The 24,185-nt window shown below is 42.3% G+C and overlaps 1 protein-coding gene and 1 long non-coding RNA gene across 4 annotated transcripts; one reads left to right on the top strand and one right to left on the bottom strand.

The window, feature by feature from the left end:
- Positions 1-7,648: 7,648 nt before the first annotated feature.
- LOC131299480 (uncharacterized) lies at positions 7,649-23,533 on the bottom strand. 3 transcript variants are annotated; one of them, XM_058325033.1, is made up of 10 exons: positions 23,165-23,533; positions 21,793-21,860; positions 19,919-20,034; positions 14,893-15,008; positions 14,662-14,792; positions 12,780-13,059; positions 12,479-12,564; positions 11,601-11,691; positions 8,329-8,413; positions 7,649-8,242 (listed from the first exon to the last, which is right to left on the bottom strand). In XM_058325033.1, the coding sequence occupies exons 1-10, from the start codon at positions 23,442-23,444 to the stop codon at positions 7,891-7,893; spliced, it is 1,605 nt and encodes a 534-aa protein (XP_058181016.1). In that variant the 5' UTR covers positions 23,445-23,533; the 3' UTR covers positions 7,649-7,890. The 3 variants fall into 3 exon arrangements, with proteins under 3 accessions (XP_058181016.1, XP_058181018.1, XP_058181017.1); XM_058325035.1 differs by having other exon boundaries at positions 12,479-12,558; XM_058325034.1 differs by having other exon boundaries at positions 12,780-13,056.
- Positions 9,537-10,890, top strand: LOC131299481 (uncharacterized). Its single transcript, XR_009190793.1, has 2 exons — positions 9,537-10,696; positions 10,749-10,890. It is a non-coding gene; the product is annotated as an uncharacterized LOC131299481 (long non-coding RNA).
- Positions 23,534-24,185: the final 652 nt, after the last annotated feature.

Genomic DNA, 24,185 nt, shown 5'->3' with positions numbered 1-24,185 from the left:
GGCCTGCCCAGCAGCAGGTTAAAGGTGGCAGGGCCGTCGACCACGTGGAACTCTACGTCCATCTCGAAGCCCTCAGCATCCAGTTTTAGCATCAGAGTTCCTTCCACCATGCGGCGAGTGCTGTCGTATGCCTTGACGGCCAGATTGGAGGGCGTTAGGTCGTTCTTTGAGAACCCCAAACGATAGGCAACCCTCATTGGGCAAACGTTGACGGCCGAGCTGTTGTCAATTAGCACGGTTGGCACCCAATATCCCCGGCACTTGACGGTGATGTGCAGTGGGCGGTTGTGAGCGGTTCCTTCGACGGGCAGATCCCTCTCGGTGAAAGTGACGGAGTGCTTAGAGAGAAGTGGCAGCACGAGAGCAATCATGGCCTCGGGGGTGATGTCGATCGGTACAGTGAGCCGGGCCAACGCGGAGGACAGCTTCTCACAATGCTCCTTTGATGACGATATCAGGCCCCAGATAGAGACTGCGGCCGGAATCCGTTCGAGCTGCTTCAAAATGGCGTCTTCTTCTGGAACCCCATTCGGAAAGAGCGGATCAGTTCTCTGAGCAGCGGGAACAGTGGCTTTCTGACCGGGCGGATTGGACGAGCTTCCAGCTTGGAGATTGGATGGTTGAAACACTCGGCCGCTCCTAGTGACGTTGGCCACATCCCACCAAGACGATGAGTCAATAGAATCCCACAGATCGGTCGGTACTTCTTCCAGCTTGCGCTTCCCTTTGTCCGTTGATGCCACTGTTGCAGACGAGTCTGTCCTCAGAGCGGTGTCCCATTGCAAATCCTCCATCACTAGACCTTCCCAAAAGGCAGGATCCTGTGCAGCCTCTTCTTCAAATGGCGCTCCCGGGTTAGTGACGAATGGAACGTCCCAAAATCCTCCATCGACGAGAGCAGCATTGACGGTCCACACTTCGTTCCCCATGTTCAGGTCGACAATGTTGTCGACGTCCCAAATATCAGCAGGCGGTGGGGTCTTAACGGTTTCTTCCGCATCCCAGAGGTTGGTCGGAAACGCATCCAGGACCATGATTGAGCAGTCATCTCCGGGAGCAGAAACAATAGGACAAGGCTGTTCCACAGAGACAAAGTCGAGAGTAGGATCAAACTCATGGATGCGACGGTCGAGCGTGTCAGCAATAGAATTTACCAAGGGTAACATGACGCCTAGTGGGCGACAAATATCGGGCACAATCTCCCCTTCTTGGAACTGGTCCCAGTACTTCTCACCGAAGTCGTTTTGGTCCACATCAGTCTCGAGACCCTGACCCAATTGCCATTCATCAGGCTGTGGATCCCACACGTAGTCCTCGGCTTCCACTTCGACTTGGTTTAATTCGGGCTGGTAAAAGAGCGCGAACAAAGAGAGACCATCCAGAGGGTCAGCCTGCGCCGCGTTCCATTCTACCTGCCACTGGTCTAGCCATATTTGATTGACCTGAGGGTGCGCGGGGAATCCCATGTTATACTGTTCAGTCCAATCACTGCAAAGCTCTTCCCACTTCTTGGCTTTGTCCTCCATGGCCCAACCGGCCGCCATCATGTTAATGCTTGGTTCGGAGGGAAAGGGTACAACTGGTCTTGGGTTGATGGTTGGGGTAATATGGTCGGTGGGATTGAATATGGTGGAGCTGAGGTTTATCTGGTTCACTTGAGGGTTAGGGTCATGTTTGGGTAAGGAGTTGGAGATGACATTGGGCTTTGTGGGTGGAGTTGGAAGGGTGCCATTGTCCACCAAATCTTGTATCGCATGACGGAGGCGATAGCAGGAGTCGGTGTAATGGCTGGGCATTTGGTGGTACGCACAGAAAGCGTTGGGGTTATGGCTAGGGGGTGGATTTTGAGGAAGTGGAGTTGGGGCTAGAGGCCTGAGGTGCCCGGTTTTGATTAGCTTCTCCAACACCGAGGAGAGAGGTGCCTCGAAGTTGGCAAAGTTACGGGGTTGATTGCGGTTTCGGGGTCTTTGAGGGGTTTGAACTTGGTTGATGTCGGCAATGTGGTTAGAGCTTTGGGCAGAGGGGTTGTTAGCAGAGTTCGCGTTGGCGTAGCTGTTGCCACCGAACAAAGCAGTGCTGTTCCCGGTGTATGCACGGGGCTTTGATTTTGAGGCTGAGGTGGAGGAGGAATTGTCACTCCTAGGCAGAACGCCGGTTTGAAGGGCTTCTTCGATGGCCAGCCCGGAGTCATAGAAGGTTTCGAAGTTTGCGCCCTGAATCAACACGAGGTTTTTGGCGAAGTCGGGCTGCAGATTACGGGAGATGATGCGGATCTGATCCTTCTCGCTTGGGCGATCAGGCATGAGAGCGGCCTTGGCTCTCCATCTTTGGATGAAGTCTGCAAAGGACTCCTTCGCAGTCATCTTGGTGGATTCCAACTCCCGAGTGGTCATTTTGAGTTGGGCGTTGTAGCTATACTGGGCATTGAAGGCCGTGCCGATGTCCTCCCATGTCCGTCTCTTGGAGATGTCGAGCGATAGGAACCACTGGAAGGCTGGACCGGCAAGAATTTGTGGAAATAGCTGAGCCATGGCGTCCTCCCCGACGCCGTGCAGCTTCATGGCTCCATGATAGGCCAACAAGTGAGTTTTCGAGTCTCCAATACCGTCGAATTTTGCAAAGTCGGGCATTTTGAACCGATCGGGCAACCTGGCATTCGGAAATGGGCAGAGGCGGTCCATGTCTAGTACTCCCGACCCTTTTCTTTCGGATTTGGCCACAGCTTCTTCCAACTTGGCCATTTTAGCGACCAAAGCTGCCATTTCTGGGCTCGGAGCGGGGTTCTCAACTAGTGGTTCCTCCTCGGCAGCGGCTCCTTGTTCACGCCTTTCACTGCCTTCCCCTCCTGCTACAAGGGGAAGTCGCTCCTCGATTAGGGTTTGAAGATTGGCCATAGAGGCGTCGGCCTGGTCGGCTCTTTGTTGCATGATAGCCAGGTTGCGCTGCAGATTGGCTAGGACGGTTGCAAGATTCGGAGGTGGGACATCCGCCATGGCTAGTACTTCTGTTTTAACAAGCTTGGGAGATGCTGGTGGAGACGGAGTAGACGGAGGAGACTCGTGCGGAGTAATCGGTGGTGAATCCTCTCGTGACACAGTGCAGGCCAGAGCTTCCGTTGCGGTTGACTGAGAGACGAACCCCAAATCAAATCCTCAAACAGACTCGACGGACGGTCCCAAGTAGGTTTGGCTCTTGATTTCGGAATTCTGCTTTGGCATTGGCGAGACTAGACAGCAAGGTATAAGAGCTCAATGACAGCCTGCAGTCATTTTATTTGAAAGAATCGACAAGAGAGGAAAAATGATCATGCCAACGTCGTCGGTGTCCTCCTAGACTCTAGAACTAAGGGGAGTCTGCTTCACGCCGCTCAGACAGTTGCCATGGAATCCTCGGATTTTCTTTTCGACGGTGTATCCTTGGTCGAATCGAATGTTACCAAGGGATGCCAAAACAACCTAAGCCTTTGACTTCTACCCTTCTCGAAGTTTCAAAGTTTGATTTTGGAACAACTCGGTGCAGATGCCATGATACCGTAACCGAGCTGGCGTAAGCAGCACTGTGCTGGAGCCTGGTGTAAGTGATTAGCACTTTTAACCCGAGCGGTGTAAGCATCATGCCATTCTCTCCGTTGTTCCTAGTTTTCGGTTTTGAAACCTCGATGGGGTTTTAGACAAGGACTTAGGAAGTATCGATTTTCCGAAGTCTCATTGATTAAGGATTTGAAAATTTTGGTAACGTGCAACATCGAGATGCACGACTCGTCATCGGTCCAAGGCAACGCCGAACGGGCGCAAGACAGACTCGACAAAAGATATCCTAAAAACCGCCCTAGCATGCTCCTACGCAAAAACGGTCATGAATGTATGTACAAGCATGCGATAAGGAAAACGGTAACACATAGATAGGATATGGGGTTAGAAACAAGTAATCCTACCCTGCGGGTTCCTGTCTTATGTTGAAAGGTTCTAGTGCTTTGTAAACGCTGTAGAGGCCGGTTTTGGCTTAAAGGGGTTCCTCTGACTAGAGCCGCGATATACCTCCCATTGCAATGCGTGGAGCAAAGCAATGGTCGAACGGTAGTACGACTCATCATCGTCCAAGGTTGTTGGGCATTCGAGGACCCCGGGCTCCAGTAAACTGTGCCGGTTACCCAAAACACCTCAGCGGGGCTGACCAACCATCGCTACGAACGGAGAATGCCGAAAAATGATTCGCTGAGAGAGAAATGCAACGCTTTTGAAAACAAATGCCTTTTGAAGCTTGGCTCACTTTTGTTAATTGATATTTGGAGAAAACTACACAAGAGAACAATAGTAAAAAGCCCCAGTTCAGATTGGTCGGATGCTGAGATCCTGTTACGTTACCACTCCGTTCTTCAGCAGCGCGAAGCGTGCTGTTTTGACAAGCTTTTGAGATTTGTTCAATTATGTATTAATCGCCAAATATCAATCAGCGCAATGGTCCCCAGCAGAGTCGCCACTGTGGGCACGCCACCCCGGAAATTTTGCTTTGCGAAATTGGGTGCGGCCCTTTTTGTGTTTGGGAAAGCGCGGCGAAACGCCTCGATTCAGAGTCGCCACTTGGGTTTTAGCGGTGAAAACACCCAAGGAACCGAACTCGAAAACGTTTGCCACGTTTGATTGATTTTGAAAAGGCGTAGACCGGTCCGTCGTCACCTTCGATATCTGAGGTTCGGGAGCCATGTTACGAGAGGGGAAGGGTTTTATGGCACCCCTCTCGCCCAATCCGGAGATCGGTCTCTACTCGGGCATTTTATAAAACATTTGCATTTCTTTCTCATTTGATCATCTTTTAGCCAGTTAGGGCGGGGGAACAGTTAATGGGGGTTAAAACTATAACAAGTTGTGATTTATGTGGCAAAATGTTTGTGGACGACTTGATTGCAATGCTAAATATAGATTGAGAACAAGCACTGAGCAAACTGGACAAATTGCAGTACGCTGCCCCGTAGGGGCATGAGCAAGCTCTACCAGCATGCACTGGTCTAGCCACTGCATGTTGGTTAGACTTGCGCACGCCACAGCAAGATTGGCGTACTCCACTTATCTGATTTCACAGTCTTTGTTTGCAACCCTCTGGGCTCTGGAAAAGGACCAGCGCACACCCAGGACAAACCATGCAGTTTAAACAAGCAGGATATATATATTTACAGACAGATGAAATGGCTTGAAGCCATAAAAAAAAGGAAAAAAGACAGAAAACCCCCTAAACAGAGTGGGGACAAGAAGGAGGCCAAGACTAAGCTAAGATGCAAGGGCCACCCACTGGATCCTAGTTTTAACTGCCGTACGCCAGTCATGGACTGCCGTACACACGTTTGACCCTAATCCAGTGCTTGGCTTTTGCATCATCTGGGCTCTGGAACATGACCAGAAGGATCCCAGGGGCCCTCTAAACAGATAAAGAATAAGCAATAACCACTATATCTAAACAGTTCTAAATATACAGAAAGCAGTAAACTGGTTACTTAGCATGCAAGGGTGATTGACAGGAAGATAAAATAAAAGGAATGACGATCCATGATCCCCACGCCAGTTGTGCTCGTACTGCCATGACTGGCGTACGGCATATAGAAACTGGCGTGCGCCAAGTATCATCGCATACGATTGTTGTATTTTACCAGTTCAAGGCCAGGACTAGCATTGTTTACTAGCCTGGGCCTTGCTGGTTCCCCTCAGGGGCCGAAAACAGAAAGGAATACAAAGGTGATATACCTTTTGGGTGTTGAGGTTTGAAGGTAGTTTTGAGCCTAAAGGTTGAAGATGGATGTTGTATGGTGACTGGATATCAGTGGGGGTATATGGAAGTGGATTGCTTTCCTTTCTCTTTCAATGGAAGAAGAGAGATAGAGAGCAAGGAGAGGGGGGTGAAGAGAGCTTTTCTTCTTAATGAGGCTAACCCCTTGCAAATGAATGCAAGGGGGGTATTTATAGGGGAGAGAGACTGAGATCAGTCTGGGACCAAGGCCTTGTTTGGCTGGTTGGGGCAAGGTTGGAGCCTTCCCATGCATTTAATGCATGGGACTAGTTGATGGGGGGTGTAGGAGAGAGGGGGAGCGGGCCTGGCCGATATAATCATCAGGGGCCATTGTGGCCGACGTCAGGGTGGCACCAAAGTCTCGCCCAAGTGGCTGAATAAAGTTGATTTGACTGGGTTTGACTGGCGTGCGCCAGTAAAAGCTGGGCCACTGGTCGATGACTGACACGTGGCAGATACCTGGCGTACGCCTCCAAGACACTGGCGTAAGCCAGTTTGGTTTTCCTGGGGCTGTTTGGCTTTGGTTTGAAGGGTTTGATATGGGTTTGAAAGAGGCTTGGGACGCTCAAAGTTCAAACACACCTTCGTCCTTAGACTGTTTTCGACCATTAATCATCATTGGGGGGGATAAAAGATCGACAAATAACGTTATCTGAGCAGACCAGAATGGGGTGTCTACACGGTGCCGGCCGATAAAGGAAAAAAAAGGCATGAAAGGTATGCTATTCTAGATTAGATAGAGAAAGTAAGGGGTTGTTCAGCTTAATAATAAGCCAAGTGGCTTCTTCTTTTTTGTTCTTATTCAATTTTTTTTTCACATTTGTTAATTTTTTTGTGGATTATTACTTCGTTATGACAAGAGGAATCTAAAAAGTAAAAAAATACGATCAAAACCTAAATTTTTTGAATATTGACAAAAACAAGCCAATAAGCCAATTTTTTTCGTCTTCATTCAAAAAAAAATTGGATTTCGATTGTAATTTTTTACTTTTTAGATTCTTCTCATCATGACAAAACAATAATCCCAAAAACTAGACGAAAAACTAACAAATGTAAGAAAAAATTTGAATAAGGACAAAAAAATAAGCCACTTGACTTATCTTCCGAACAACCCCTAATTTCCAGATGATGTCTATGCTCTTATGGTTGCTTGGCTGCCATAAAGATTGTATTTGAGAATTTAAGGGAGGAGAGAGAATGGAGTTCGGAAGAGAGAGAGTGAGAATTGTTGTTGGAGGAAATTATTATGGAGTGAGGGGAGCATTCGGCTAAGAGGAGATAGAGAGAGCTGTACGGACAATTGAAGAGGTATTAGCGTTGCGTCCGATCAATATACAAACAAAAAAGAGAGATGAATTCAACATTCAAACATTCAGAGATCTAGAAATCAACACAAAAAATTATGCTAAACTGGTGGCTCAAACACTTAGGATTGTATTAGTGGCGTAAAAAGAAAAAAACAGTTGATTTACCTTCACAAATAGAAGGTATGTTTCATTGCACCTATTGTTTTCTCATTTATGAATCTCTGTACAAATCCTTTACCCAAGCTTCTTAGGTCTAGTCTCACCAAATCAAATCCTAATCAACTGTCAAACTAAGTTTTCAGTAATGCCGAATCACATCCATAGATGGATTTCACCAAATTGAAAGGGGGTACCTATAGACAACTGAAGTAAGAATAAATTGGATGCAACATTTGGCTTTTTAATTGCACAAATCAGCAGCAAATGAAGAACATATTCATGATTTCAAATTAAACAGATTCTTGAAGTTAACACCAAACCAAACTTGTTTTCGGCTGGTGCAAATGAATGTGCATGTAAAGTTTGCAATCATTTCAAAAACTGGAAGTTAGGGCATTTGTAGATAAGTGAAATTCAAAATTACATTTCCAAATGCCAAATTCTTCAACTATTGTCGTTAGTGTGCAAGTTACCCATGGGGCAAATCACCTGAATGAACAATCATGGACAAAAGCGCATCACAAGTTAAACACATGAATACATTTGATGTGACCACAAACAGTGGATAACCCTTCTAGGCTATGTACAGAACAATACAGCAGACAGTGCAATGAAGGACAAAAACTAATACTTCCCGTTTTCGACTTCATCTATCTCTTCCCCCTCTGCTTTTTCTGTTGTATCTGCTGCTCAGTTTCCTTCCCTGCTGCTTCTCAACTGTAGTGCTGGTTTTTCCCACCAAGCTGTCTTCCGGATTTGGTTGAGACAGCTCATGTGATAACTCCTCACACTGCATGGTACAACTGCCTTGAGAGCCACCTGCTGCTGCACCACTATTTGTTTCATATATAACTGGGACCTCCATGGAAGCTTCACTCAGAAGTTCACAGGTCTCTTCCATGGGGACAATATTAACCAAATTGTCAAGGTTTGAGCCGACTGGTTTTGGGCTCGTGTCATGTGAGGATCTAAGGGTTTGTTCTTCTCCAGCACCAAAACTGAAGAAAAGAAAACCAGCATTATGCATATTTCAAATTCACCAAACCGTATGAATAAAATTCAATGGCATCGACCTGTTTTTCACCTAGATCCTGAAATACAGAAACCATTTGTGTTTGGGTTGCCTCTTAATTCAGTCTCTTCTTTGTCAGCAGAATAAGTTTTTGTATCTGTGGAAAGGATTCACAGAGAAGATGAGGCATGAACATCAAAACTACCATATGAGAAGTCAAAAACCTACTAAAGACTCTCTAAAGATGCAATTGAGAAGCCAGCACAAGAACCAAAAAGATGCATGTCAGGCCTTCTCGCGGTGTCCCATTCCCACTTGTTTTCCTATTTGGTGGGGGGAAAGAAGAGGGGACAACAGGAGAGGAGGGATGTTTGAGGACTCAAAAGCTGCCCAGTGGATAGTCTGCCATCATCTGACAAACTTGACTTATTCAAAAACAGCTCTAAGTAAATGAGACAGTATGGACTATGGAGGACAAAGAAATCAACTTGTGCAAAAAGAAATACACTCATCCAAGCATTCTTATTTGGCTGAATTAAGCACTTGACAAACCCAAAAATATCAAAAGAGACAAAAAACCTTCAACTTGTCTTTTTCTACTCCCCAGCTAAGCAAGGAATTCTTGTAAACTTGGACATTGGAAATGTTCTCCAATATACTAAGTGCTCCTTGGCTGTCCTGGATTTGTGTTGCCATATACCAAGGGAAAGGATAAAGATACCAAAAGCAAGGGAGTAATTTAGCTTCTTCATTTCATTCTTGATGATCCTTCACCTATCTTGGTAATTAAGATGCCCCTTATTTCAGAATCCCTGATTCAGGGACTCCACATGAACAGCAAATTTATGCTATACTGTATGTCACGGTAGAAATTCTCTTCACTGATTTACTTCAGATCTGAAAGTTTGTCCCACAAGAGTGACTAGTTATCACAGTGCTGGACTGCTCTCATAATAAAATCTGATGCAAGATATTTTCAATTAGGATTAAGAATCTTCCAAACCGACTCAATGAGAAACTGATTATGGAGATTGGAACAAGTTCAACAAAGGTTTTGGGGTCTATAAAAAGTTAAAGGACAAATTCATCAAGTCCTGCAGAAATTACTGGAGTATGACAAGAATGGAAGAGGTGAAGAAGAAAGGCAATATTCTAGGATTCTTAGGAAGCCGAGCTTTGTCAAAGAGTCAACTATTCTTTGGTCTCACTCATCCCCTGAATCTTCCCTAACTGCATACCGAAGCCCCAAACCTGGAAAACCAACCTGAAAACCTGCTTGCATCCCATACTGATTACAAAGCTGCCCGACATTAAACTAAAAGCACCTAACAAAATACTACAAAACTACTCAACATCCTACATAGAACTAAGCTAGAACACTGCCAATTAAACATTTGGATCCGACCTAAGTCACACAGAGCGTGAGCGGGTCAAATGCGGGAGCACAAAAGCGTCAATTGTTTGAAGGACCGGAATTAAGTGCATCATTAGAGCATCAATATTTAATAAATACAAATATATCTATTATAAGGTCTTATTTGTACTTGTGCGTTCTATAATTTGGTATGTATAATATTTGATCACACCAGAAATTGTACCGGTAGTATATAATAAGTATATTACATATAGGGGCCGGTTCCATGGACATCATTTTTTACACAACTTTTGCCACTTCATCTCAACCCTTGAAATGGAGGGCTGAGATTAAACCTTAAAAGGGGATATTGTACTCAATAATTTTCCCCCTCTCTCACCTCTCTAACATTTTCTCTCTCCTTGTACACTCACAAATCAAAACACTGGCGACTCCCCTCCCCACTCCGGCGCCTCCATCTCCGACGAACACCATCTTCTCTCTCTCCCGATGTTAGCATCAACAAGAGTTTACCAATTTCCAATGTAACCCTTTCAAGATTTTTTAATGGGCATAAAAAGAAAAAACCATGGAAACCCATAACATTCAAGATTAACATTCAATTTTCAGAACCCATAACCCCATTTCAATTTCTGGACGGAAATAACATCCAAAAAGTTCAAGTGCAAAGCAAAATCACATTACAATTGCAGAGATTAGCATCCTCCTCTCTGGTTTTAGAGGTAATTGTTTTGATTTTGATCAATTGGTAAGAAGATTAGGGCTTCATTGGGGATTCGAGAGAGGGGTGTGAGAGAGAGAGAGAAGTGCGAGGGTGGGCAGGAGAGACAGAGAGAACGCCGGAGCTGAGTTCGCCGGGTACGGGAGTCGCCGGAGTCGCAGGTGGTGGCGTGTCGGTGAGGAGAGAGTACGTGAGGGTAGAGACGACATAGAAACGTGAGATGGAAAGACGGGGAGCTATTCAGAGAGAGAGAGAGAGAGTACTGGGTTGATTGCCGGAGATGGGTTTGCCGATGAGGACTCTCAGCGGATATGGAGGGGCAAGGGAGGCCCAGGAGGGGATGGGTTGCAACACAGAGAGAGAGAGAGAGAGAGAGAGAGAGAGAGAGAGAGAGAGAGAGAGAGAGAGAGAGAGAGAGAGATTGGGTGAGGTTGGGTGTGTGTGCCATTTTAAGAGTTTTACTCTCAACCCTCCATTTCAAGGGTTGAGATAGAGTGGTAAAAGTTGTGTCAAAGTTGATGTCCACGGAACCAGCCCCTTACATATACATCTATGAGAGAGAGAGAGACAGAGATTAATAAGTTGTTATGCAGGTTTAATAAATCGATGAGCTATGCAAATTTCGCATAACATGTTAAGCTATAATTTAAATTTCTGTGTAACCAAAAAAAGTTAAGCTGTAGGAGTAATTTGTTTTGTAGCATTATCTCTAGATATATTGATATACACTTATCATAATTGTTGACTGTGACAAGCATGTGAGCTTGAGGTAGATGGGAGAGAGTTGGACGTGCATTCCATTCTCCAACCTTTGCAGTTGTAGTGTTTTCCACTTGCACCTAAGTTACGTGGTATATTAATCCCGCACTGGTATCTATGTAGATTGTAGCCTATAGTGTCGATCTAATCTGCCATGCTTGGCTCGGAAATTGCACTTTCCTGCACGTCTATTAACTATAGGGGAGACACATCATATAATCTGGTCCAGCTTTAACTTGATTCGCGAACTTGGTGAAATCAATTCGCAAATTTACAACGAATTTGCACTGGGTTCAAGAGTCCGCCACCCTAGATAGGCGAATTGTGTGACCAAGGATCAAACTTTAGTTTTGTTTAAAGAAATCTCTCTCTCCATGCATCATATTTGCATCCACTAATCAAATTACAATACCAGATGAAATGCCAATAAAAAAATACCAAATGAAAGGGAAATGCAGATTTATTGCTAAAAGAAAGTTGGCAAACTACCATGCTCTACGGCAGGATCTGGAATGGTTGGGAGCCGTGAGTTAGAACCAGCATGTCCTTCTCCCTCAACAAGCTGAATGCCTTCCAAATCCTTAAAACATAACATGAAAATAGTCAAGACTTTTAATGGTTTATGTTATCTTGAACTTAATATACAATTCTTTGAGTCGAATAGCAGATAATATAGCTAAGCAATGCTGCAAACCAAGCTGGTCATTCAATAAAAATGTTGAGAGAAGAAGATAAAATGTTTAGGGGTTGGTTTACCCTAACACACACATACTGTTATGTAAAGACAACTGTTTTACCCACAGAACTCGATGAAATCAGAACACTTACCAACAAACGAGAATCATAAAAAATCGGACTGAACGTGGTGCGAAAACCCCAACCAAACAACTAAAACCAAACCAGAACATACATCGGATGAGGTAAGATACAATGAGCTCGATCAGAGTCTACATGACCAGAGATGAACAACAAACAGAGATAGACTGACCATTATGTGAGATCAACTAGCAAGGCGAGGCGGGATTGACTAGAGAGACTGATAAATTAATCTACGGTTGGGCACGATTAGTGGGATTGATCAATTATCGGGTTGATCGGTGAGGGATGGCGTTGTGGGTGGTGACCGGCGACATTGGTGGTGGTTGGCGGCAAAGTAGGTATCATGGTTCTGATACCATGTTGTGAGAGAATAAGGTGAAGTGTTCAGAGTTTGATTAAGCCTAACACACAAAATATCGATGTATATAGCGAGAGCACAAAGAATAATGACAAAAAGACAAATATGGCCTCACTTATGTTAAAACACGTAACTCCTAACAAAAAAACACATACTGGCTATATGAAATCAAGTTCCATGAAACAGGTACCTGAATTTGTGCTGAAGAAGAAAATATTGGTTGCGATGTGAAATCTTCCTCCCATGAAATATTGCGTGTCAACTCTAAAGCTGAAGCTGCAGAAAGAAGGTCCATTGTCACTTTTACACTATCCACTGACTTTGCATGTACTTTGAAACTTTTATTAAAATTTATCACAAAGACTGTCTTCTAAGTTCTAACAGCCATTAGATCATTCTGTTTGCGGGTTAGGGGTGCCTAATAACAAATGATAACAGATTACAGGAACGGGAAGTAAAACAACGTTGATTTCCTACAAACTTATTCTGACCTGGTAAGCCACGGGAAGTAATAGCTCCGGCAGCCAACTCCAGCGACGCACTTATTGATCCTGTTGCTGGAAACAAATCAAAGTTGTGCAATTTGGCTCCCCCTTCCCAATCCTTTTTATCAGCCAACAATGGTTCATCGAGGCTTTTACGTTCCCATGCATATGATGGCAAATCTATTCGTGCAGATGTCTTTAGCATGTCTTCTGTTGCCTTTGAACGCACTCTTCGTATTTCCTCCTGGATATTCCACGATCCACTGGATAGAGAATATACTTTCTGCTGCATCCACGTCATGTTAGATAAATGATAAAGTAATCAGATAAGCAGCAAGTGAGAACATAAAAGTCCACATGTGACCTCATTTCTCTCATTTCCACAACACGAAATTCAGAAAGTTGCAATTCCGTGGGGACAGGTAATTTGCCCCGTTTAGGAAGTTCACCAGCTAGAGTGAAATTCGCTGGATGTCCCAAACAAATTAGGTTACATGGGTTAAATCTAACCTCTTATTTTATTAGCTGGGCTGAGCGCTTATCTATTGTCCAACCACCATCTCTTTTCTTCTTTTCCTTCACCGGGAAAACACATATCATGTGTCTATGTTCAGCGTCCATGTCATGTTGGCACGGGTATGGCATCATAAACTTCGGAAATACAGCTTCCGCGTAATGTATTTATTATATTTAATATAAAGTAATAACTCTTACCTGCTTTGTTCAAGCTCAATAGCAATTATTAGTATTTTAAAGTATTGCTTACGCGCTCAATCGTTTTAGAATCCTAGAACTTTAGTTTTTACATAAACGACAAACTATTAGGTATTTGAGCGAATTGGAGTTGGTATTTTTCTACTATCTGACCATTACTTCATATTTTCTCTCGCCTGACAGCTTGTCATTAGTTTCTTTTAAAATTAATATACTCAGAAAGGTGCTATCCTTCTCGATAGGAGAGAGGTTCCTTGAATATCCTTCTCGAAAATAAATATACAAATTTTCTGAACTATAAATACAACACAATACATCTATATCAAAAAGTTGTGTTATTTCGCTATTAGAAAACAATCATTGTAACTTAGCAAAGCGAAAAGCATATGAAATTTGTAGATGGGACACTAAAGCTAATAGTACTGCCTTTAAGCAGAGGGAATAAGAATATGCGAATTCAATAAGGGCCAAATATGAGAAAGGCCTGCATATATAGGTATCAAGTCAAAAACTGACACTTAGCGGTCAATACAACAACAACAACAACAACAATAGAACCCATTTAGTCCCCTAACACTTAGCCGTCAATGCTAGTAGAAAATTGTATGCCGACTAATGTAAGAGTGGTCATGGGTAATGACAGAGGCGTCTAGCGTGGTTGGACTGGTACCATGGTGGTACAGGGTGCAACTAATTAAGAGATAGAAGTGTTTGCTACATTCCCAATGATTGTAGGGACAACAAAGTGTCACTATGGCAGCATTGTTGCCACCCCAGCCTTAAGAACATGACAAACTTTGGAACCTAGTACACCATATAAAGTGTGTTTGTCTCCCCTTCTTTTCAGATAATGTACTTTTATTGGGCCCCTCCTCTTCTTCCTAGCCGCAAAAGGCACCATTTGATATTGGACTGCTATGCATTTTATTGAAGAGTTGTTTGGTATATACAATTAGGTGGAAAGCAACGTTAGGCCAACAGTTTTAATTATATGCTCGCAACGTTAGGCCAACAGTTTTAAATATAAATTTTATATATACGCTCGTAACGCTCCTCCCGCACACCCAACCTTAGGATACTTGTCCCCACCGCTACCGATCCCACATCTGCTCCCACTTTGTTCAACTAAGATAAAGTAAGGTGGAAGTAAAAGATCACAGAAAATAATTACAACCTGCGATTGTGCGACAGAGCTAAGTGTACAAGTTCCACGATCCATGCCTAATTTTGAGCTTGATGCCACCTTCTTTTCCTCTAACCATTGCTTGGCTTCCATGACAGCTTTACTGCATAGCTCAGGAGTAACTGCATAAAGTATTATACACACAATCAGTCAGATACTAAATTTCTGAAGGAAAATTTCACAAATATGTGCTTTAAACTTTGAATTTCGTGAAATCAATACCATCACCAATGGTTCTGTTGGGTATACCACCTAACGTTCCATCCTTTTCCTCTTCCATGGTGCTACCATCTATAACTCTTGACTTAATAATCTCTATCAGTCTATCACATTCTTTCCTGGTGAAAGTCAGCAGCCAGTTAGAACTGAAAAGCTTGGACAAGTTGAGAAGAAAAATGCATGCAGAATACAGCAATAGTTTTGTTCAGATAAACAAGAGCAAAGCATGTCCACCTACAACTTCACACTACTGAATTGAGACATAACTTCTTGAGATCCCATCCAACTTCCGTGTTTCCATTACCCTCAATTTCTTATTTTGGGGTTTCTTCTTGTGGTTTTGTTGCCGCCCCAATCTGAGGACAACTTTTTTTTTTAGGGGAAGTCCTGAGGTAAATAACTATTGTCTTTTTTTTTATAAATTTTGTAGTGGCATATTGTCTATAAATTCGTGTGTAAGGCCTCGTATTCTCAACTTCAATTAGGCAGTAAGAATGATTAGTCGGGGGCTAAATACATATTCTTCCAAAATTTAGGGGGTTAACTGTTGTGGAAATATACTATAGTCTCTCTCTCTCTCTCTCTCTCTCTCTCTCTCTCTCTCCAATGAATTGCAAATAAATCGTTGACATATATGGATGTGTTTTTGCTTCATGTGTATGTACTGAATGTATGCTTTTTAACCTCTTGTGAAATTATTTGTACAGAATGTGTTGTTTTCCCCCTCTAGTAGTAGAACTCACGGGGTGCCATTTTACCGCTGTTGGTGTGATACAAACCAAATAAAGGACAGATTTCATAAGAATGATAAATCCCTCAAAGGGGAATACAAGGAGCAAAGCTCTCCAATATCTATTATCAACAAATAAAAAGTTACCTAATGACCACTCTAGAATCCTATTCATAGACCCTCTACTACAAAGGACTCAAAATGACATACATACCCTTAAACCTATTGCATCAGACTCACCCTCTTAAAAAAAAAAATTGTCCTCAAGTTGGACAACACGACTCAATACAACAAAATAAAGAAAACATAAAAGTCTTTATTATACAGCTTCAGATTCGGCATGTGGCTGCAACTCCTTAAAAAACATCACCCTCATGCAATAGCCAATCTTCAACACAAGTTTTCGATTGTGTACATCCACCACATCCATACTTTTGTGAAATAAAATCACCCATTTACCATGCCTCTTGTGAATCAAAATATCTTCATAGTAGCTCATCATAAACACTCCTAAGTTGCACCAAGAACTATCCCATCTTAGCATGTTGAAAAGTCACAACACTATGCTCAAAACTTGCTTCCTTGAAGACAAAACCCAAAGGGTCAACAAGTTGTCCCAAATCATCTTTCCCCTCTTTTGGCAACTTTAGAACTTGTTCGGGCATCACAACAACACAAACTTGAACATATTGCACCAAAGACAATTCGCAAGGCATGTTCAAAGAACAATCATCAAATTTTGGTTCTATAAAGTACAAAGTCCTCTAGAACCGGCGGGACATCATAAGCAACCTCATTTGTTATTGGTAACACACTCAATGCAACATTAACTCCATTCCATTCTTGTACTTGTTGGCTATCTTCCCAATTCAATAAGCAAGGCTCATTGCTCACAAGAATAGGCATTTCATGTTCTTCATTATTGCCACCAACATGCTCAAGCCCTTCATTACCCAGCTCTTCTTCAAACTTGTCCCATATGGGAACATCTTCAAAATCACTAAAGTCTCAACAATACAATCATTTTCAGACACTTCATACGAAAGTTCATCATCATCCTCATACAGAAACTCGTCAAATACGGGAATCTTTGAAATCACCTCCATAGTCTTCATTTTAAGACTCCGCAAAGATGGGCAATTCTTCAATCTCATGTACAATCTCAAAGACACAATCTCTTTAAGAACATTTCCAAGTTCTTCACTAGAATATTCAATTAAAGATGGAAAAATCCTTGAAATAACCAAGTTCCGTCACCCCAAAGGATTTCTCTTGAGTCCTACACTTCCAAACATTATTCAAAGAACTGACATTGGCGAAGGAAGGGAAAGGTAAGAACTGTTCCTTGAACGTTTTCTTCATCTTTTCTCACTCTCTAATCTTTCCCTTACCTCTCCTTTTTCAGCTATCTAGTAAATGTTCCCACCAATCGGAGGCTCTTCCTCGAAGGTTTTTAGAAACCAACTTTACTTTCATTTCATTCGAGATAACATGGCATTCAAATACTGTCTCAAGAGTTTCAATCAATCGACAAACTCCTTAGGAGTGAAACTTCCATCAAACTTAAGGAGTTCATGGTCAATGTTGTTCGAACATGCTCTACACCAAAGAGGAGCACCAAAACAATTCTCAAATCGAATGCAAATCATACCTTTAGTTGGAAGTTGCAAATGCCGCATCTTCTCAACCAAGATAGGTACTTCTTCACTTTCTTGCAATTTGAATTTCCATAAGTATCAATTTCATCACCAAAATCTCCCATAACATCTCTACCTCTACCTCATCTCTTTTCCCTTGCTCTATGAGCCATTTCACAAGCTAATCACACCAAATATTGAACATCCAGTCACTCCAACAGCCACGAATCCCAATCAATCAACACAGACAATACCCAAATAGCAACAATCCACAGTAAACAGCAACAAATCGCAACCACCTAGTGAAAATCAAACCTGAAATCGCAGTACAGGGGCCGAACTCAATGGGTTGATCTCGTAATCAGCGTCTGAAACTTCAACAGGCAGATTTATGACCAAAGCACCTGATTCGAGTGCTGAAATAGGATTTCGAAGGCCTGAAATACAGTTTTCGAGCATCAAAATGGTCTAATCGAGTGCTGAAACCATGATTTGAGTTCGAAAAGGGGCTGGGTCAAGCTCGAAAACCTAAAACGAGTGCAGATCTGGGTTCAAATCACTGTTTCGAGTGTTGAAACAGAAAAAATGAGCACTAAATCACTGTTTCAAGTGCCTTAAAATGGCAGATCTGGGTCTGAATCACTGTTTCAAGCTCAAAAATGGATTGATCGAGTTCAGAAAGGACTGGGTCAATCTCAAAAACAGAAAACGAGTGCTGTACAGTGCTTGAAATACTCCAAATCAGTTTGACAGGTCCTAAAATGGTTGTACAGTGCTCAAAATGCTCTGAATCAGGTTGAAAATGGCTTTTGGATGTCCAAAATTGAAGAAATCAGCTACAAATGGATAGATCTGTGGATTTAAGAGTTGAAATTGAGTTTTGGGGTCATGGGTTGGCTAGATCTGTATCTTGGCTCAATTGTCAATAAGCATGGCAAGATAGGGGATGATCTAACACAAAACATATACATATAGTTAGATGGATCAAGCGGCAAAGTACTTCGAGTGTGTGATGCAATTGCAAGATACCCGCAAAGTTGAACGGGAAATTCTATTGTACTGCTATAAGGCCAGCCGTGTCTTATACCAAAGTGTTGGAATACTAAGAAACGTGTGAGTAAGATGGGTGTAGCTGAAATGAGATGGTTGAGACGGGTGGGTGGTAAGTTTTGTGAGATAGAATAAGAAATGAAAAGCTTCGCAGAATGGTAAAGGTAGCAATGATAGAAAATCAATGCAAATAGATTATATTGATTTGAGCATGTATATAGCATAGCTAAAAAATGAGGTAGTTATGAGGCGTAATATGGTTACAATATAGGGTAACACTAAGGAGAAGGATAGACCAAATTGACTTTAGATCCAGTAGTTCGAAAGATCCAATTTTGTCAAATATCACGGAACACAATGCCCTTGACAAAGCTCAACGAACAAAACATATTTATGTAGCCAACCCCAATTGATTGAGACTTAAGGCTCCTTTTGGTCTGGTTTGAACTTTGAATATCGTAGAGCTTATGGGATAAGAGATTCTATTTGTCTTCCCTATGAACTTCAGTGCCACCTGAGCCGTTCAAGGGGTTTCCTTGTTTATTTACTTCAGGACATTGAAAAGCATTTTGCAATGGGTAGTTTGTAGGTTATTTCACTTTTTTTGTTTTCTGTAGGACTCCTTTCAAATCACTGAAATGGTTCATATCTTTTTGTTTCTTTGTCAGCTACTTTTGGAACCTAAAGTATATACAATATACTCTATTCTTCTGTTTCTATAATAAGATAGATACCCTACCTATTGCGGTTGTCCATGAGATATGATTTAAGATTCTAGATTCTGATTGTGTCTCTCCATTCGACCATCATAACCTTTGAAAGGGAGATTGGATGGTATGGGTTGAAGTTAATTCTTAAATAATATTTCCATTACCGAGTGTCCTTGGAATCCCTCTTATGTCTAACTATTGTAGTTAACTTATCATTGCCCTCTCCTAGTGTTATTTGCCTTGTGTTCATGTTTTGATGGTGACAGCAACTCGGGGATGATGGGAAGTCTTTGGCTTTGTGGAAGTGATTTGGTGCCTGGCTTAGTCGGATATGCAAGGCACTAGCTTCTCTACACTTTTCGGATAGCCTAATCCTGCTTCTACGGGTTGAGGGTTCCACTTTGGGATATGGAACATTGGTTACGTTTATTGTGGGTTATGTTTTGTGATATGCCTCTTCCAAAAAGTACGTCCTTTTTTGTTCTTGCATATAATCTTTCTTACCCCATGAAAAAAGGAATTGCTAGTTCAGTTCAACTTGCTTAGGTTGAGAATACAAAATTACAAACACTAGAGTCACATAATTCCCAGACAGCTTGTTCTTTCAAATGATAGGTGACCAATATCTAAGACAATATGTGTTTAAAGCACACCGCCATCACAATAATTGCAATAGTCGCACATATTTGGACGACTTATGGAGCAGAGTCGGGCCAATAGTGAGGCAGCTTGTTTAAAACACAAAAACCCTAGTTACCACAACTTCTAACAGCTTATAAACTATAACAGGTGGGTAGTCAATAATCTAAAACTATGGAGTGTAGTCAACATTTTGAGCAAATCAGAAGAAACATATAAAAAAAGCTATGCATAACTAAGGAAACTTAAATTTTTTCTATTACCTTGAGAACGTCTCCTGCATAACTAGCTTTTCTATTACACGCTTGATTTCACTCTTTCCTGCAGTTAGTTGAGGCTCTGACCCAAAGCACTCAATCAATTCAGATGTAGCCCCAGTCTTCCAATAAGAAAAATCACAATCACACAAGTAGTACTGGAAAAAGAGTATAATCATATAATAAAGACTTAAAGAATGCTTATAAAAAAAAACTAAAAAGCATAATAGTGGTCCTTCAGCTGCTCCTGTGATCTTGTATTTGTAAAATTTTTATGACCGGTACCTATGGCCAGAACTCCCCAAGAAGGCCGGAATCCGCCGATACCGGCTGAACTCGCTGAAAAAGTGAACGAAACGAAATCAAGTATCCACCTAACCGTTTTCTCTCCTAAACAGAACATTCCGGCTGTGAAGCGAACCAAAGAAATATGAAGAATATAAGTGTGAGGGCACCCTCACTCAATAGCTAGCTTTTGGAGTTGAGTTCTATCCAAGACCGTGTAACATGGTATCAGAGCCGGGTATGCCAAGGATGGATAGGGTGCGTGTCCCTGGCCTACACACGGCCGGTGCTGCCGAGTGAGCACGCTGGGCGTGAGGCGGGGTGTGAAGCCAAGTCCTATATCGCTTGGGTGCCAAAGTAATATAAAAAAATATAAGTGTAAGCTTGTAAGGGCACCCTCTCTTTAATAACTAGCTTTTGGGGTTGAGTTCTACCCAAGATCGTGTAGCACCGGCCGGTGCAGAACGAGCTCAACAACCTTGGTGTGGGTGACTCTAGCCATTAGCGAATAGACACTGGTGATGCTGTGGTGACCCTAATGCTCAACAGTTGAAGGAAAAATTCATTGTCTTGGTAACCTTCACCGGATTGTCTTAGGAAAAGTTCCACGAGCTGCCTACTCATGGTGACTCTAAGTACGATATCGGATCCAATTGTGACTTATTTATTTCATTGGCATATGGTACTATTTGGATTCAGATGGTTCCCCATTGTTGAAATTCATGTTTAATCACCATTGAGATTCATTGTTGGTTCACTGGTTCAATGGTCTTTTGCATGGTCATATGCATCTCAAAGCCCAACTTAAAGATATGTCCCTTCTAAATTGTAGTTAATGCACACTAAGAAAAAGAAACGGAATAACTTAAGCTACTCAAAACCATTTCGGCACCACATTTCCCATAGTTTTGCACAAATTAGTGAATAAGTTAACTTTACAAAAATACCTGTACTTCAATGATTTATGCTTGTTCCATTTGCATGTATATTCAAAACTCCAAATTATCCGACAAATCAACACAACCTATCCATTCATGTTCAACCACTTACTAGCATCCTTTAATATTACAACCGTAGTAAACTGTCCAGCCTGAGTCACTTATCCTTCACGCTCTAAAAAAATTCTCTCCCTTATATCCTCGTGTCCTTCTCCGGAATCCAAACAAGCTACCCTCTTACCAAGAGGGGTGTCATAACTCAAGTCTATGTCTTGGAATTAGTAGCAACTGTAACATTATACCAGTCAACATCCTCGTAAAATGAAATCTACTAGTGGTATGTAAGCATGTATTCTTTTCCACAACAACAACAATAATTGTACCCATGTATTCTCCAATCGATGTGGGTATAGAAGGGGGAGGACTAGAAAGAGACCTAACCTTTTGGAATATATGCAATGTTCTTAGAAAGTTCTATTTTTGAAAAATTGGCCAACATACCTCCCAAAATCAAGAAACTCAAGCATGTATTATTATCAAACGATTGAATTTTTAAAAATGACAACAAAAGTTTCCACTCATCAAATTTCCAACAATGCATTGCGTCTAACTCGAAATTCAAGACAATTAACTCAAGACGGTCAAGTTCGTAAATACCTCATCTAGCCTACCACCGTCATCATAAGGGACATCATAATCATCATTTCCATCATCCATACCATCCTCTGCATAACAACTAAAAACAATTAGACTTGTTTTATAGCAATGATGATGATGATGATGCCATTACTGCAACTAGTAAGTATTTTGGCTTCGCTAAAGCAGCAGATGTAACGGCATTATTTTTCCTCTATATATACATGATGCGTGCTCAGCGGCTACCAAGATGATGTGTTACCAGGCAATGTGGTTACTTAGAATAACCCCATTCCTATGTAATCCCCACCACCAAACTCTATCACATTGAATCTATCTAATTCAGAAGTGAAGAACTTGCATCAAGCTAATAGTTTTATTAAGCAAAGCAACATATAGAGCTAAAATAGCAAGTTACCAGTGTACTACAGGAAAACAAGTGTAACTACCTGGATCCTCAAGCACAACGATGCATAAATAAAAGAATTGTAAATCGTTCATTTCCAAAAGAGACAATTTACAATTGTCTCCCAAATAAATAAAACAAGTAGGTAGGTCTACTAATCTAGTTCGCTCTTAAAGCCATCCTGAAAAGAAAAAAATTAAACCGGAAAGTATACAGTATGAGAGTACAAGTGCTCAGAAATACACGAGACCAACAAAAGATAATCACAAAGTCAAATTATACGTCCACATAATAGAGCCACATACCCAGCCCTCTGCCCTCCGTAGTATATGACGCCCTCTACCCTCCGTAGTATATGACCAATGATCGCCTCACCAAGCCGACTCTATGGTCTAGTTTGGCTATTGGCCTAGCAATTGGAAAATTCACTAGGAGAATTCAATAAGTATCACAGCAACCAAGCGGACTACAAAATAAGATTAAAAAAGGAAATACTCAGAAGAATTGGAGACCGCATTGTATACTACCGGTTACATTAATCACGATCGTAGCCGTTAAACACGGAGGCTCCAATCAGTTAACACTTCTCTTCAAAGTATCATTACCTACCAATTGAAGCTAACAAATTTAAGGGGAAAAAAAACCCAACGTGAAAAGCACTAACACTTGTGTAATCAATACAGGTTAAAAATACATTGTAGGTTCTGGAAAACACCTCATTAGTATTCAGAAAGATCACAAAAAGACGCTACTTCATCCCTCTACAAAAAATCTACGCGTCCAATCTGAATCAATACAGAGACACATTCATAGACTCATAAAATCTGCAGCGGATATATGCCAAAAGTTGCGTGTACTGCGCAATCAGGGACGTTTAGTGGAGTGCTGGTGCGATATGGCATGTCAACCGTAAGCCACGCAGATAATGGAAAATATGAATATACATCATAATGGAAGTACAAGTAGAATGGAAGAAAGGGGACGTACCTGAAGAGGAATCGGTACCAGAAGACGAGGAAGACGAGGAAGTTTCGGGACCAAACACAGAGGAGAAAAGTTTGGTGGCACCGGTAGCAATTATCCGAGAGGTGGGAAAAATGAGTCCAGTGAGCCAATTAGGGTTTGGGGAAGGAGCACCACCGGCAGCGACCGGACGATCATAGGGAGTTCTCGCGCGGGCGGCGGCGATTTGCCGACCTCTCACTATTTTCCCTCCGGCTCCGGATCGCTCGTTAGTTGTTGGCCGGCTCCTAGAAACGGACGCCATGGCAGGCGAATGTTACGATTGAAGGACCAGACGAGCTCTGCTCGTTTTCTTCTTCGGGGAAATGACGGGTCAGAGGTGTTGACCCGGTTTAATTCCAAAAGGTGGCCGCTATTTGCAGCTTACTTTTTGCTACTCACAGCCGATTAAAACTTTTATCAATTACGGATAAGAATGCCCTCATGCAGTTTGACCATTATACCCCTAAAACCTCATGTTATTTGACCATTTTACCCTTTAAGAATATTACATAACTCATTATATACAACCACAAAAAATCATCTCCCTGATTTCCCTCCATCCCTCCCAGAACGTCTCCTCCCTCCCACATTCAAACTCCTCCATTTTCATCCCTACCCAGCTGCCATCACCCACCACCAGGCCCTTCCCACCGGCAGCTAAGTCTGCCTATCTTCCTCCTCTCCTTTTCCTCTTACATTGTCAATGGAAATCTCGATTGCTTCCTCTCCCTTTATTGATAAACAAGAAATAGTTAACCCATCAATGCACCACGATTTGGAGTCGGAAGATCACACAACGGATGTTGAGAAACATGTCACAGATGTTGTAGTGACGGAGCAAAAATCGCAACGAGAGGTAAGCCCACTCTCCATTTTCAATTTCAGAAGCCCTCCAATTTCAATTTCAGTTCTGGCCCGACACAGTTGGGCACGCAGTGCCAAAACTTTGCTAACTTTGCAGACTCTAATATCTGATTATGTACAACTATTCGGATATTAATAT

The sequence above is a fragment of the Rhododendron vialii genome, chromosome 9a (assembly GCF_030253575.1).
Source record: "Rhododendron vialii isolate Sample 1 chromosome 9a, ASM3025357v1".
Taxonomy (NCBI): Eukaryota; Viridiplantae; Streptophyta; class Magnoliopsida; order Ericales; family Ericaceae; genus Rhododendron; species Rhododendron vialii.
This window is presented reverse-complemented; position numbering and strand designations above follow the sequence as displayed.